At 38.4% G+C, this 15,471-nt stretch overlaps 1 protein-coding gene and 1 long non-coding RNA gene across 2 annotated transcripts; one reads left to right on the forward strand and one right to left on the reverse strand.

Moving 5' to 3' along the window:
• Positions 1-255: 255 nt before the first annotated feature.
• LOC103830112 (adenylosuccinate synthetase, chloroplastic) lies at positions 256-13,357 on the reverse strand. Its single transcript, XM_033274422.1, has 4 exons — positions 13,142-13,357; positions 1,869-2,006; positions 791-1,795; positions 256-703 (listed from the first exon to the last, which is right to left on the reverse strand). The coding sequence occupies exons 1-4, from the start codon at positions 13,241-13,243 to the stop codon at positions 533-535; spliced, it is 1,416 nt and encodes a 471-aa protein (XP_033130313.1). The 5' UTR covers positions 13,244-13,357; the 3' UTR covers positions 256-532.
• A 232-nt stretch (positions 13,358-13,589) lies between these two features.
• Positions 13,590-15,354, forward strand: LOC117126466. Its single transcript, XR_004449047.1, has 2 exons — positions 13,590-14,836; positions 15,088-15,354. It is a non-coding gene; the product is annotated as an uncharacterized LOC117126466 (long non-coding RNA).
• Positions 15,355-15,471: the final 117 nt, after the last annotated feature.

The following is a 15,471-nucleotide window of genomic DNA, read 5'->3' on the forward strand; positions in this document are numbered from 1 at the left end:
TAGTGAATGTCACATTCCTACAAGAAAGTTATATGTCTTGTGCAAGTAACCATGCAAAAGGCTTACCTACCATGGTGGCATGAACAGACTAACCTGTAAAACAAGACGTGCCATCATATAGACAACAACAAAACAGAATAACATAAAGACACATCACATGATCCATTAGCACCGTACAAAAAGCTCACCTGCATGCACTGATCTAAATCTGAACAAAACTTAAGAGGGATATAGGCATTACCCATGTGACCCGTAAACGTAGAAACTGTCCTTTTCGTTGCAGCCTGATGTCTTTTAAACTAGGTCTAAACAATATCTACAGATCTTTACATGATGGGAAATAGAGTAAGATCAAAACATAAAAGATGTAAACTTCAAGAATTCAGCAAACTCACTGCTTAACGCACGAGTTTCATCTTTATTCCAATACAAGAAACAATGCAACAGATACAAAGCGAGTAATAACTTGATGCTCCATCAAGTTTGTAGGTCTGAGGAAGAGCCAAAAAAAAAAAAAAGCCTAACCTAACAATCATTTATATATAAGGGCATCACGACCGGGTCCAATACCAATGTAATGAATGGGCACACCCACGAGTTCTTCAATCCTCTCAACATATTGTTGCGCAGCATTTGGAAGATCAGCATAGTTTCTGATTGAAGAAATGTCAGACTTCCATCCAGGTAAGACTTCATACTCAACCTACATGTTCACAAATAAACAGAGTTATAACAAGTGAAGTTACACTATCCACTAAAGGAGTCAGTCAAACATATGTACAAAACTTACTTGCAGTTCTTCAAAAAGACGAAGATCACCAGGGAAAGAGTCAACACGAGTGCCATCACTCTTCTTATAAGCCACACCAAGCTGGATTTCGTCAAGGTCGGAAAGTACATCAAGCTTAGTGAGATTAAGCGACGCAAAACCATTGATTTGGCAAGAGAATCTCAATGCAACAAGGTCAAGCCAGCCACACCGACGAGGACGACCAGTGGTAGTCCCAAACTCCTGTCCAGCCAACCTTAGAAGATCACCACCTGGCCCCAAATTTTCCGTAGGGAACGGACCTGAACCAACTCTTGTAGTGTATGCTTTCACAACTCCAATTAGATCACCAACGGCTCTCGGAGCGATACCAAGACCTGTGCAGATCCCACCAGCTGATGGACTAGAGGAAGTAACAAAAGGGTAAGTACCAAAGTCAATGTCCAACATTGTAGCTTGACCACCTTCAACCAAAACCTTCTTCTTCTTCGAAATAGCATCATTCATAAAATGCACAGTGTCAGTTATGTAAGGCTCCAACCTCTCAGCATATCTCTTGTACACTTCAACTTCTTCCCTAAGCATCTCTGGAGTATACTTAAACCCTGAGAACCTAGCAGCTGCATCCGCTAGCAAAACGTCAAGCTTCTGAGGCAAAGTATCCATGTGCCTGAGATCACCAACTCTAATCCCATTCCTTATCACTTTACTAGAGTAGCAAGGACCAATCCCTCTCTTAGTCGTCCCAATGAAAGACTTAGCAAGCTCAGATTCTCTAAGCCCATCAACCTCTTGATGGAAGTCAAACAAGAGATGAGCACGGTCAGAGACCAAGATCCTTCCTTTACAGGAGACACCATGAGACTCAAGACCATCAATCTCCTTGAAGAGACCTGGTAAATGAACCACAACTCCGTTGCCAATCACACAAGTTGTATCCTCGTTGAGTATACCTGAAGGCACGAGGTGAAGAGCGAACTTCTTCCCTTCAGAGTTGTATATCGTGTGTCCAGCGTTAGCTCCACCCTATGATTCAATCAAAAAGACTTTAACCTTTAACGATGCTAATGCCTTGAGGTTAACTTTCTTTTTTTTTTACCTGACAGCGAGCGACGATGTCGAAGTGTTGTGCTAAGATGTCAACGAGCTTGCCTTTGCCTTCGTCTCCCCACTGGCAACCGAGGACGCCTGAGACTTGACTCAGTGATTCGATTCGTTCGAGTGACTTAGTGGCGGCAAAGAGCATTACATTGGTATTCCACCGTAGCAAAGCGAGAGTTGATTGGTGCCCTGGATGGTCGGAGAAGCGCGGGGTTGGATTGAATCAGGATCTGGAACTGTTGACGACTCTCCTCGTATCTTGGTCCTTTTGGGAGAAACTCGTCTCGTTGTTCCTCTTGAGTATCGTCAGAGGCGGCTTCTTCAAGAGATCCGTCGGAATCGTTATCATCTGTGTTATCCTCAGAGAGAGATTCAACCTCAGGTTCCGGGAGTGGCGGAGTAGCCGGCGTGGGGCGGCGGAGACGCTTGCGTGAGGATTTCCGCTGACACGATGATGAACCTGGGTTGATCGGGGATATCAGAGAGCTTTGAGTCTCCAGTGATTGTCTCAATCGCGAGCTTCTCCGAGGTTGCATGTTGCTCGTTGGGATGAGAGAGAGCTGTGGGGTTTCTCGGTTTGGAGTGTGGCAACTGAACTGAAAACCCTTAGCGTTTAAGTAGCGTTTTAGCTTGTTTAGGCCCATCTCACTGACCCATAAGCTTCTTTCACAAATGACATTTGGGCCCAATATTCACCTTTATACCAAGAAATCCTAATGCATTTTTAAGCAAGACACATATGTAGAGAGTAATAGGACTGGTTTCTGTGATCATCGTGACATGATTTTCGAGAATTTATCTGGTGCAAAATATATACAACTATTCAACGTCCCATGGGAAAAGATACGGCTAGCTCAGACAGATTCAGATAAACTCAAGTCAAAAATAAGCGAATGAAAAGCAATGATTCAACTCCACTCTGTAGCTTGCTCAGCCGAGTAGCTGACACAGAATAGTTCACTAGAAGTTTTGCTGGAAACTCGATCAGTCGCTTAGCTTGGTCACACTTTAGAAACACTTCAAGTCACAGCATTGTGCTCCCATCTCTGCCTCTACAATGGGAACCTATAAGGCCCTTTTTTTTTTTTTTTTTTTTTTTTTTTCAAAATCAACGTCTTAGTAGGGCAAAGAGCATTACAGATGCAGAGTGTTGTGGCACCCTGATCCATGATGAATGTCACACTAATATCTGATTTTGCCTAATCCGAACAGTGATCGTCTTAGATACAGAGTGTTGTGACACCCTGTTCCAGGACGAGTGTTCTTCCTTTTAGGCCTTTCACACGGTTATTCTAGAATGTGACACTTTGTCTGACGTTTCTGTGTTTCTTGACTCAATCCAGACAGTGATCAGTGCTCAGCTCAGAATGTTTTAGCATCCTGATCCAAGATGAGTGTCCTTCACAGTAGAGTCTCGTGACCAAGATAGCTAAGATCAGCTCAGATTATGACTTCCAACAAATTGTTGATACAAGGTTTTGAGAGGGGTGACTTGAGGTGAGCTTACTACTACCTGAGCTTATCTACCCCCTAGGACATTATGGGTGAGGTGATTATAGGTCGACAATTCCCAACGCCTTTCTGAGTCCCAGAAAGGTGTTGAAGTCGAGAGGTTTAGTGAAGATATCTGCTAATTGATTTTCAGATGAGACATGTTCAATGATCACAAGTTTCAGTTCTACCAATTCTCTCACAAAGTGGTGTCTAAGGTCAACATGCTTAGTGCGAGAGTGTTGCACAGGATTCTTAGTTAAGTTAATGGCACTCATGTTGTCACAGTGAACTAACATAGGGTCAGAGACATACCCATAGTCAACAAGCATTTGTCGCATCCACAGGAGTTGAGTGTAGCAGCTTCCTAACGCTATGTATTCAGCCTCAGCTGTTGATAGGGAGACGCAATTCTGTTTCTTGCTGTGCCATGAGACCATGTTGTTACCTAGAAAGAAGCAGCCTCCTGATGTGCTTCTTCTGTCATCTACACACCCTGCCCAGTCTGCATCACAATACCCTGCAAGATTAAGGTTAGTTTCAAAGGTATAGTGCAGGCCAAAATTCAGGGTTCCTTTCACATATTTGATCACTCGTTTTACAGCATTCATGTGTGATTCCTTCGGAGAGGCTTGATAGCGAGCACAGATCCCTACGCTCAGGCATAAGTCAGGGCGACTTGCAGTGAGGTAAAGAAGACTACCGATCATGGCTCTGTACAGTTTCTCATCCACCTTTCTGCCGTCCTCGTCACGTGAGAGCTTGGTGGTCGTGCTCATAGGTGTTCTTGCAGTCTTGCAGGTTACCATGCCGAATCGTTTAATCAGATTTTTCGCGTAGGTGCTTTGAGTCACGAATATTCCATCGTCCATTTGCTTGATTTGTAGACCAAGGAAGTATGTTAACTCACCTACCATGCTCATCTCAAATTCTTTAGTCATGGTTTTCACAAACTCCTTGACAAGGTACTTGGATGTGCTCCCAAATATGATGTCATCGACGTAGACTTGGATGACCAGAATGTGTGAGTCTATTTCCTGAATGAACAGTGTCTTGTCAACCCCTCCTCTCTTAAAACCTGTCTCGGTCAGGAATTGAGTTAGTCGCTCATACCATGCCCTCGGAGCTTGCTTCAGGCCATAAAGTGCTTTTTTCAGCTTGTACACATGATTCGGGAAGTGAGGATCCTCAAATCCTTTAGGCTGTGTTACATACACTTCTTCCTGGAGTACCCCATTTAGAAACGCGCTTTTAACGTCCATTTGGTACAGCTTGATTCTCAGTTTGCAGGCAATGCCGAACAGTAGACGTATGGCCTCGAGTCGTGCCACAGGAGCGAAAGTCTCATCAAAGTCAATGCCTTCAATCTGGGAGTAGCCCTGTGCTACTAGTCTTGACTTGTTTCTGACGACATTCCCATTCTCATCAGTTTTGTTCTTGTGCAGCCATTTAGTACCAATCACATTCGCATCTGTTGGCCTTGGTACTAAGTCCCAGACTTGAAGTCTGATGAACTGGTCCATTTCCTCATGCATTGATGCAGTCCAGAATTCATCATCCAATGCTTCTTGAATGTTCCTTGGTTCAATTTGTGAGATGAAGCAGTCTGTTCTCGCCATCTCTACCAGAAAGCATGCGAGTTTGACCATCCCCTTGAAGTCAATTTGTTTCTTGCGAGTCACTCTATCATCGAGTACTCCTCCAATGACATCATCTGGGGAGTGATTTTTGTGAACCGTGACTGAGGAAGGTAGGATCTGGTCGTCAATCTCAGGGGTTACGTCAGGTGTTGGTGTAGTGATGGGGTTAATGTCAATCGCTGCATCAGGTGTGACACATACATTTCTTTGAGCTGCATCAGTCTGATAAAATCCCATTCGATCATCAAACACCACGTTGACTTTGTCATCAATTAGCTTGGTCCTTGAATTGTAAACTCGAAAGGCTGAACTGTTTGTAGAGTAACCGAGAAACATCCCCACGTCACTCTTGGCATCGAACTTGCCTAGGTTGTCTTTGTCATTCAAGATGTAACATAGGCATCCAAAGACATGACAGAAACTCAGGTTAGGAGTCTTTCCTTTGAAGATTTCATATGGCGTTGTCTTCGTCTTTGGTTTTACATACACTCTATTGATGATATAGCATGCTGTGTTAACAGCTTCAGCCCAGAATCCAGATGGAACGTTGTTTCCAGCGAGCATGGCTCTTGCCATTTCTTGAAGGGTTCGATTTTTCCGTTCTACAATCCCATTTTGTTGAGGAGTCCTTGGTGCAGCATACTGGTGTTGAATGCCTTGACTCTGGCAGAAAGTGTCAAAGTCCTTGTTCTGAAACTCACCTCCATGATCACTTCGAATTTGAACTATGCCACCCTTCTCTTGTTTGAGTTGTAGCGCCAGAATTCGAAAGCTATCAACTGTGTCTGACTTGTGTTTCAGGAACCTAACCCAAGTGAACCTGGAAAAATCATCAACAAGCACAAAGATGTATTGCTTTCCAGCAACACTGTTAGGAGTTATCGGACCCATAAGATCCATATGAATAAGCTCACAAACTTGTTTCGAGTTAATCTGAGATACCTGCTTGTGTTGAACCTTGATTTGTTTACCTTTGCAACACGCTCCACATACGTTGTCTAAGATATCCTCGAGCATTGGCACTCCTCTTACTACCTCTGCGCGTACCTATCTGGATAGGCCATTAGTGTTCATGTGTCCTAGTTTCTTATGCCAGAGGTCACTTTGAGATTCTTTAGCTGACATGCATTGGTTTGAGGGTTTCCACATGTAGCCGTTGTTTTCTGATCGAAAACCCACCAAGACTATGGTTCCTTTTTCGTTAACTGCACGACACTCCTTCTTATCAAAGATGACTTGAAGTCCTTCATCGCAGAGCTGGCTCACACTAATAAGATTGGCTTTCAGTCCATCCACAAAGTACACGTTTATGAGGTTAGGTAAGTCTGCTCTGTTAGTGTTTCCTACACCTCGGATTTTTCCATAGCCACCATCACCAAATGTGACCTTTCCTCCTTTGATGTATTCCACTTTATCCAAGCAACTCAGTGTTCCGGTCATGTGTCTTGAGCAACCACTATCAAAGTACCATGGAACTTCAGTGGTTACAGAGTTGTCAGTGGAGGTATAAGCGACTCCAGCTACTATGGGTCTTGAGTTGACCGTGTATGACAGTTCTTCGCTACTGTCTTCATCATCGGAGAGTGTCATATCGCAGTCTGAATGTGACACTGAATCCTCTTCAGTTGAGGCCCAGTCTTGCATGAACGCTGAGTTGCACATGATGGCTTTGCCTTCCCTTTGAGTACTGACTGGCGATTTGGCACCCTCTTCTACAGAGTTGAGTTTAAGAGGAACTCTGTTTCCATAGTTTGGATAAAGATCTGTCTTGGCTATCCACACACATCCTACTCTGGTTGGTTCAAGAAAACATTTGTTCAGAGACCATGCCCGTTGATGTTGGCGTCTGCGAAAAAAGCAGTTTGAAACCTTGTGTCCTGGTTTGCAACAGAACAGACATACATTCTGTCGAGGAATTACTTTTCTCTGAATTTGATCTCTTTTATCAGCTTTGGATGGTGCAACTACCTGATGATCAGTTGGTAAAGACTGCTGTGAGCTCTTCACAAATTTGATGCCTTTTGTGTGATCATCAGTCTGAGACGTTGTTCCTTGATATCCGAGTCCTCGGTTGATTGCAGGGGACTGCCCTTGATTCAGAATGTGGTCCAGAGTGCTGGAGCCTGTATTGAGCATTCTCAACTTCTTGTAGTTGTCACTGAGTTCTCGTTGCAGTAACCGACTCTTCTCCATTTCTTCACTCAGTAAGTGTTGAGTTTGATCGTATCTGATTTTCAGATTCTTCAGATTGTACGCTTGATTGGAGATAGTTTTCTCAAGGGCAGACAGGTCGTTCTTCTTCTCTTCGACTAATTCAGTCGAGTTCTGACTGACTTTTGTTTCAGGTTGTTCCAGCTCCAGAATGTTTACTTGAGCCTTTAACATCGCTCTATCCTTGATCAGTTGTAGATTCTCTAAACTCAGTTCAGTGAATTTGTCAAATAGAATTCTATATTCTGTTTTGATGTCTGTAGATACCTCGTCTGCGTCTTGTTCAGTATCTGACTCCGAATCTGAACTTGAGATGATTTCAGGTTTGTCGTCTTTGCTGACTAATGCTACAAAGTTTAGGAGCAGTTCATCGTTATCCTCATCACTTTCTGACTCAGTGTCGCTGAAGCAGATAAGGGACTTGTCCTTTTTGAGGTTGTTGGGGCATTCACTTCTGGTGTGACCATATCCTTTGCACTCAATGCATTTTAACTCCTTTCTCTTTGTCAGAGGACATTCGTTGCGATAGTGACCATAACCTTCACATTCATGGCATTGTAGGTCCTTTCTGCGATTTCCTCGACCTGAATCGTTCCTTGAATTCTGGTTGGAGGTTCGTTCACTGTCTCTGTTCTGGAATCTGTTGTTCGAGCGGCTCTGTCCTTTTTCAACTCTCTTAATCATCTTGTTGAAATTCTTAGCCATGAGGACCATGTTGTCCTCAATTCGCTTGACTCGATCGACTTCTTGTGTATCAGCTGAGAATGCAATCCCCTTCTGACTTTTAGGACTTTCTTCCACTCGCTCAAGGTCATGTACCTTCAGAATCCCTGCTAGTTGATCGAACTTCATCTCGTCAGTGTTGACAGCAATTTTCAGAACAGCTTTATAGGCTTCAAATCGAGCTGGAAGACATCTCAGAAGCTTCTTCACAAGTTTCTTTTCATTGTACTTCTTGCCAAGCACAGATGCTTCATTAGATATAGAGCTGATCTTTGAAATGAAACTTCCAATTGATTCATCATCCTCCATGCGTAGGTTTTCAAATTTTGAGGCTAGATGATCAATCCTGGTACGTCTAACGCTAGTGTTCCCTTCAAAATGATTGATCAGAGTGTCCCATGCTTCCTTGGCAGACTCACAACCTTGAATTATCTTGAACTGATCAAGATCTACAGCGGAGAAGATTGTGGTGAGGGCTTTAGAGTTAAATTTTGAAGCAGCTTTATCAGAGTCTGTCCATCTCTCCTTGGGTAAGGGTTCTTTAGACTTATCATCCATGATCATGGTGGGTGCTGACCATCCTTGCTCAACTGCAGTCCAAGCATCTTCGTCAATGCCTCTGATGATGTGTCGCATCCTGGCTTTCCAGTGTCCAAAGTTTCCCTCATCTAGCATGATTGGTTTTTGCAGTGCAACCAGTTCTTTCATGGTTTCCATGATGATCGCAGGATCTCAACCTGTGAGTAGACTACTTGAGTCCACAGAGGAGACCTGCTCTGATACCAAATGAAAGATCAAACGGATACCAAAGTATAAGAACTGGACCACGATTCCACAACACAACTTGTTTTATTAAGAATTTCTTAGACAATCTTACAAGACCTGTCTAATCCGATTTATACAACGTCAATACTGACTTGTGACGGACCAATCCTTAATCTATCCAACTAACCAACTGGTGTTCGAACTACACCAATTGTACCCACGCGAGCCAGTGTAGAACAGCCTCTTACACTTGCTCTTTTCAATCTCTAAAACCGTGACCTAAATCTCCTATCTAGTCACAGTTATATACTCTGTTACATAATATTCTCATCTCCTAATATTAAGCTAACAGCAAATCTTCTCAAGCTTATCACCACAGCAAAGATCTTCTAAGCCGATGTCTCCACGTCATCAGCTCATAACCACTTTGAACCGGTATCTCACATACCAAGTGAGTCATGTAACACATGCTCTGTTTTTGCATTGAACCAGCTCCTTTCCTGGAGCTAACAACGCTTAGTGACGCTGAGATGGTGTGACGCTTAGCAGAGCAGGGGATGAAGCTACGGGGGTGGTGGAGCGGTGGATAACGGTGGTGACGTGGAGCTCCGACGGCGAATCGTGGCTTGGAGTCTAGAGAGAGAGACATTTTTGGAGAGAGATAGGAGGAAAAGTCTTTAGGGTTCGCCGGCACACTTGAGTGCTGTGTCAAGACAAGACCTGTTTCAAACTGAGCTCAGGTGAAGCTACAATGACTGTTTTGTCCTTTACTTGAAAGATGTTCTGAAGAGATATGTCGAACCGGGTATGCTTTTTTGGTCAAACCGGGTGTTACAAAATTTGGTTTCACATCTGGTACGATTGTTTCTCGACAAACACAAAAGCATTAAACCGAAATCTAACTGAACCATTTCATAATTTCTACTTCGAGTCATCAACTGAACGAAAGTATGGTATGAGTTTTATCTCGTTAAACCGATAGTATAACCAGATTAAAGTTTTAAAACACAAGAACCCAATTACTAACATGTTACCCCTTCGAATAATTGATGTTGAATTTGTGAGGTTTGGTTTGGTGTGTGATCTTTGCGCTTGCCAGCTTATAGAATACCCAAATAATAAAACTTTGACTCTCAAATATATTTATTTAGTGAACTCCAAAAATGCAAATATATATTTACAAATATATTTTAATACTTCTCTTAGGGAATAAAAATATTTTAAACCAAATATGGAAGATTTTATTACTATAAATTAAATGGAGGGTTGACAAATTGAGACTTTCCTTGAGAAAAGAGTTTTATAAATACAGTACGGATGACTAGAAAACAATAGAACAGAACATTTTCTTCGTAGTACAACTAATACTAAAAGTCTAAAACTATACATAATTGTAGTACCGGCTCTGGGTATAAGCCGAGGAAGCATTGGCTTTCAGCCTTTTTTTGAATATCTAATATTTTAGCCTTCAATTTTACAAAGTCTTCAGTAGGGTAGTTAGTTTGAGACTGTAATTTGCGTGTCTGAGATTAGATGTTCGCAGTTGACCAACCACATTCTCCACATTTTACTATGTAATAGGTCCTAATAATTTTTTCGGCTTCCAGCCTATAAGTATTACGGGCAGGGTCTGCATAATGGGTGTCACTAGAATCTTTCTATCTCTCTCTCTCTCTTCTAATACTAGCAATTTCGGTGTTTTACTCCAATGTTTCGGCCGTTTTGGGTATGTTTTCCGCAGTACCGCTCCTGAGATATTCAGAGTCCCATACGAATTACAAAAATGAGGACTTTAACACTACGTAAAAATTATCGATAAAAACTCAAGTTTACAATATAAAATGACAATATTCTCAAAACTAATAAAAATGATCTGTTTTTAAATATATATATTTTTTTACATTTTTTCATGCAAAATCATCCATCAAATTTTCATAATCAAAGTTTTTGATCATATTTTTTTTCTATCGATAACATAGCCAAACTATTTAATTTTTTTTGTGTGACATAGCTGACCGTAAGTAAGTTTTTATCAACCTCAACTTTGAGAAACTTCTTTCGGTTGAGGCAAATGAAACTGGTATTGTAAACACACTTTCTTAACTTTTATTCTAATCTGGTATTATTCGATTCAATTTGGTCACAAAATTGAAAAACCTATCAGACATGAACTACGAGATTTTTTAGGGATACATAATTTAGGCGATATAGGATCTTATTTGGGAATCCCTCAAAGTTTGGGAGAACCAAAAATACAGGTTTTTGGTTTTGTTCAAGATCGCTTGAATAATAGAGCTGTCCGGTATTCGGTTGTCGTGTTCAGATTGTGTATACACACAAACAAATTACAAGATAGATTGTGTTCAAACATCATCAGATTGTGTTCATGATTACTAATAGATTATACCAATGTTTCGATATATATATCAATTGTTCTGTCTTTTATTTTCAAACTATTTCATCAAATATTATTTTGCATTTACAGAACATCTGATCGATGACAATGGATTGATAAAAATAAGTGAAAACAAAGAAATATAAAATCAAAAGTTAAGAAAAAAAATTAGCAAAATATAAGAAAATAATAAGTTATATTCAGTTTGCTTGTTGTATTTATTTATATTATAATTATTACCAGCCAAGATTAAAACAAAAAGAGATTTCAAGATTAAATAATAAACAATTTAACGTACATAATTTATACACATGAAGGTTAACCATGTCAACATATATACTCTCTATATGAATTATTAAATTAGCGATTTAACAGCCTAAAAATGTTTCCTTGGAAGGTTCTGTTTTCTACTCAAAATAATCAAATATTGTAGCAAATATGTTTGACTCAAATCACTCAATCAACTCATTTAAGGTAAAGAGAATGTCAAGATTAAATTATATTTTAGTATAAACCCTAAACGGCTAAACCATTCATTGCTTAATCATTTTAAACGTCATGCGCACTAAACTTTGAACCAGTAGTACCACGCCCACAGTCTAAAGAGAACGTTAGCATTGAAGCTATTATCTACATGATTCCTTAAGATTTAACTGTATCTCTGTAAGAACATACCTGCAGATTCTCATAACTCATTAGGATTCCTAAACCCATGCAGAGAATTTTCAAAAAACAAATGCTGTGTTTATTAATGACCGAACTGCTACTAAATCATAGAATGATAACCCCCTTCTTTATGGCTAAACATATAGTTACAGACAGTTTTTACAGCTTAAAAATCTCAACCAAACAAATACAAATATGAAAAGAGGCTATACATAAAAAATACTAAATGATGAAAAAGAAACAAAAACAAATAAACTCCCCACTCGTCGTCTCTGTGTACAATCTTAGTTTCCGAGGGACAAATGCGTATAACTAAATCCAGGTCCTCCGTAAAAGAAATGAACTCCCCACGCGTCGTCTGTGTCCAAATAATTGACATCATAATAGTTACTGTCCACATTTGTCTTTAAACTTTGAACCGGTTGGAAGTTGTTGCTACCCACAATTTCAAGATTCCGAAAATAACAAGCTTTTCCGAAACCTTCCACAGGGAAGTGGCCTGAGCCCATTTCCGTCTCCCTGTCTCTGCCAAAACTATGAGAGTCTACTATCTCACCTACCCATTGCACATTTTCTGTATATTCTAGATTTGTGAAAAGCTCCCCTGGCCAATATCTTACTATCAAGTTTTCTGGGCCTAAACTTAACCACCAGTTTCCTTGTTTTTGATCCTACAATTTTTTTTTATGTTGTTAATTGTAACATACTAATAAAATGAATGTATATCATATTTTACATATATAGTAGATACATATTGAAATCTTACCTTCAATACGTGGACGGTGATTTCATATTGTCTATCTCCAAAGACAGAAACATGACTAATGGCACCTCCCATAACAATACTTCTACTCGTTTGAACAAACCCCGGACATCTGAGGTTATAGCATCATGTTGTATGGTATGCGTGACTCTATAAAATATTTAGAAATATTGTTATTAACATGAAAAAATCATAAAACCATGTTATTATAAAAGTTGAATGTAAGGTTCACCAGAATTTCAAAACCCTCGAATCCCTTTTTGTCATTTTTTTGTTTCAGCGTAATTGTGATAACGCAAAGGCCTTCCGGTAAGAATCAGTAAGATCTCCTTTTTGCGTTATGTATACTCCATTTAAATATTACCTTCAGTATATTATTTTTCCTATCAATATTTCATTCGAGTATTAGTGCATTTTTGTATAAAAAGAGTATATATATATCAATTGTCATTCGCTCCTTTATCTTCAACTTATTTCATTAAATATTTTTTTTTACATGACATACTGATAACAATCAACTGATAAAATAAGTAAGAACAATGAAATACATAATCAAAAGCTAAAACAAACAAGCAAGATATATAAGAAAAATATAAGCAAAATAATAAGTTTTATTATGATTCAGCGGTGACGCTTAGTGACGCTGAGATGGTGTGACGCTTAGGAGAGCAGGGGATGAAGGTACGGGGGTGGTGAAGCGTGGATAATGGTGGTAACATGGAGCTCCCACGGCGAATCGTGGCTTAGAGTCTAGAGAGAGAGAGGAGAGAGACATTTTTGGAGAGAGATAGGAGGAAAAGTCTTTAGGGCAGGGCCGATTTAGATTGGGGGGCGAGTGACTGCTCCGGGCCCAATCCGTTGTCTCCATATTTCTTAATAGATAAGACTAAACTTATATTTTTTAGATTAACATTATCAAGTAAATAGTTAAATATTTAGTATTAGTTTTTGCTATTTTTAAAAATGAGCTATCAAATTTTAAACATATAACATTGACATACATTTAAATATATTACATATGAAGGTATATTATTAAAAAATAAATTTATATGTACTTTAATTTAAACATTACAAATTAAAGTTACTTTACATAAATTTACAATCCTATGTTTTTGTCAACTTTTACAAATCATATCTAGTAAATATATTTTTTTTTAAATAATAGTTTATACATTTTTAAATTGGGAAAATGTACTACAATATAGCAATATATTATCTATCTATAAATCCAATGGGCCGTTAACATTTAAATTCAATGATCCTAAACACAATATTGATTGTAATGTAATCTTATACGAATAGCTTTGATTGATATATATACCTTTAGAATATCCAATTAGTAAACCCTCACGTCATATTTAATGATTTGTGAATATACCTTTGAAAATATATACGATTACGGAATATTTTCAAAAATAAATATTGCATGGATTAGTTATGGTCGATGAGACCTTTATGGAAATACATAATAAATTATATGAATATTATGGAATATAGGTAATATTTTCAGGCCTGAATATTGTTGAGATTTATATTGTAACTGAATGGTGGTTTTGAATATCTATGGTAAGTATGGTAAGTATTGTTGATCACTTGAGGTCGGGTTAAGTACGATGTGTGATGTTGTTTATCAACTGTGTAAAACGAACAGGTTGAATAGTCAATCAAATTATATATTAGTATTGTTTGACAAAACCGGTTGAATCCGATTTTATTTGTTTATTTACTGTATAACGCGAACCGGTAAAAAAATTGAATTTTATTAACAAAAATTTAGATTCGATATAGGAATACTTTTGAAAATAGATATACCAAGGTCGTATGTAATTAATTGATGATGCCAATATATGTTGGTTACACAAACCGATATTATAGGCGTATATATGAGGTGATATAGTAAGTCACAAAGCATTAATAAAAATGGAGGGTCCATTTTAAAAAAAAATCACACATGAAAATAAGTCATGATTTCTGTTTTAATATAATAGATAGATATGCAAATATACTTCTTTAGTCAACTCCATAAATGTGTATATACTTCTATTTCCAAAAATAAAAGAATATTAGCAAAAGTGGAAGATTTTATGACTGTAAACTACATGTGGAATTCGAAAACTGAGACTTTCGTTGATAAAAGAGTTCTATAAATACAATTCTTCATGGATGACTAGTAAATACTACAGAACAAATTTTCTTCTTAGTACAACTAATATTATAACAATACAAAATGGGTATCACTAGAATTTTTCTAACTACTTCTCTTCTAATAGTATTCGCAATTTCGATTCCTTACAACGTTTCGGCAGTGTCGGGTATGTTGTTTCTTTCAAAACATCTCTGATGTTTTAGTTTTAGCTATATTTATTCTTTTTTTAAAAGAGTATTTATTCATTTTAAGATCAATATTTACGTTAGTATAATTTTTATAAAGTATAGAATTAGTAATAACAAATTGTATAGTGTTTGTTTCAGTGTATATGTATATTTTTCTAACTCTGAGAAGAAAACCCCATTGTTTGGACCTAATAGATTATAATGTTAATGATGAGTTGTATATGTGCAGGGATCGAGCCAGCAAAAAAAACTACTCTTTGTTTTCACCAATGTGGTGGAATATATGATGATCATGCATGCTTCACTGACTGCATACATAAAAAATACGATCATGGATTATGTATGAATAATCAATGCTGTTGCTTCAATGATAATTGAACGTAACTCTCGATATTTGGCGAATTGAATTTGGTATTTTAAGTATTATGAAAAAATCGTTGTTGCTTTTCATTGTTTTCAACTTCTTGAAAATGAAATAAAATTATGATTTATTTTATTAGCGCATTTGCAACCTAAATATAGTCAATGTTGTAATAATTAGAGTTGACTCAAATAACTCGTAAATAATTTTTATTCAGGATAATCTCAATATTGTAAAATTTCTTTTAATGTT

Source organism: Brassica rapa, chromosome A07 (genome assembly GCF_000309985.2).
Source record: "Brassica rapa cultivar Chiifu-401-42 chromosome A07, CAAS_Brap_v3.01, whole genome shotgun sequence".
Taxonomy (NCBI): domain Eukaryota; kingdom Viridiplantae; phylum Streptophyta; class Magnoliopsida; order Brassicales; family Brassicaceae; genus Brassica; species Brassica rapa.

What these genes read in the sequence shown, in the direction of transcription:
- LOC103830112 (XM_033274422.1), bottom strand. Translation starts at nt 13,243, where the DNA reads ATGTTACCACCATTATCCACGCTTCACCACCCCCGTACCTTCATCCCC. An exon ending in TAAGCGTCACCGCTGAATCA is followed by an intron (nt 2,007 to 13,141) that starts TAATAAAACTTA and finishes GTAATGCTCTTT; the next exon opens with GCCGCCACTAAGTCACTCGA. An exon ending in GTCTTTTTGAAGAACTGCAA is followed by an intron (nt 704 to 790) that starts GTAAGTTTTGTA and finishes GTGAACATGTAG; the next exon opens with GTTGAGTATGAAGTCTTACC.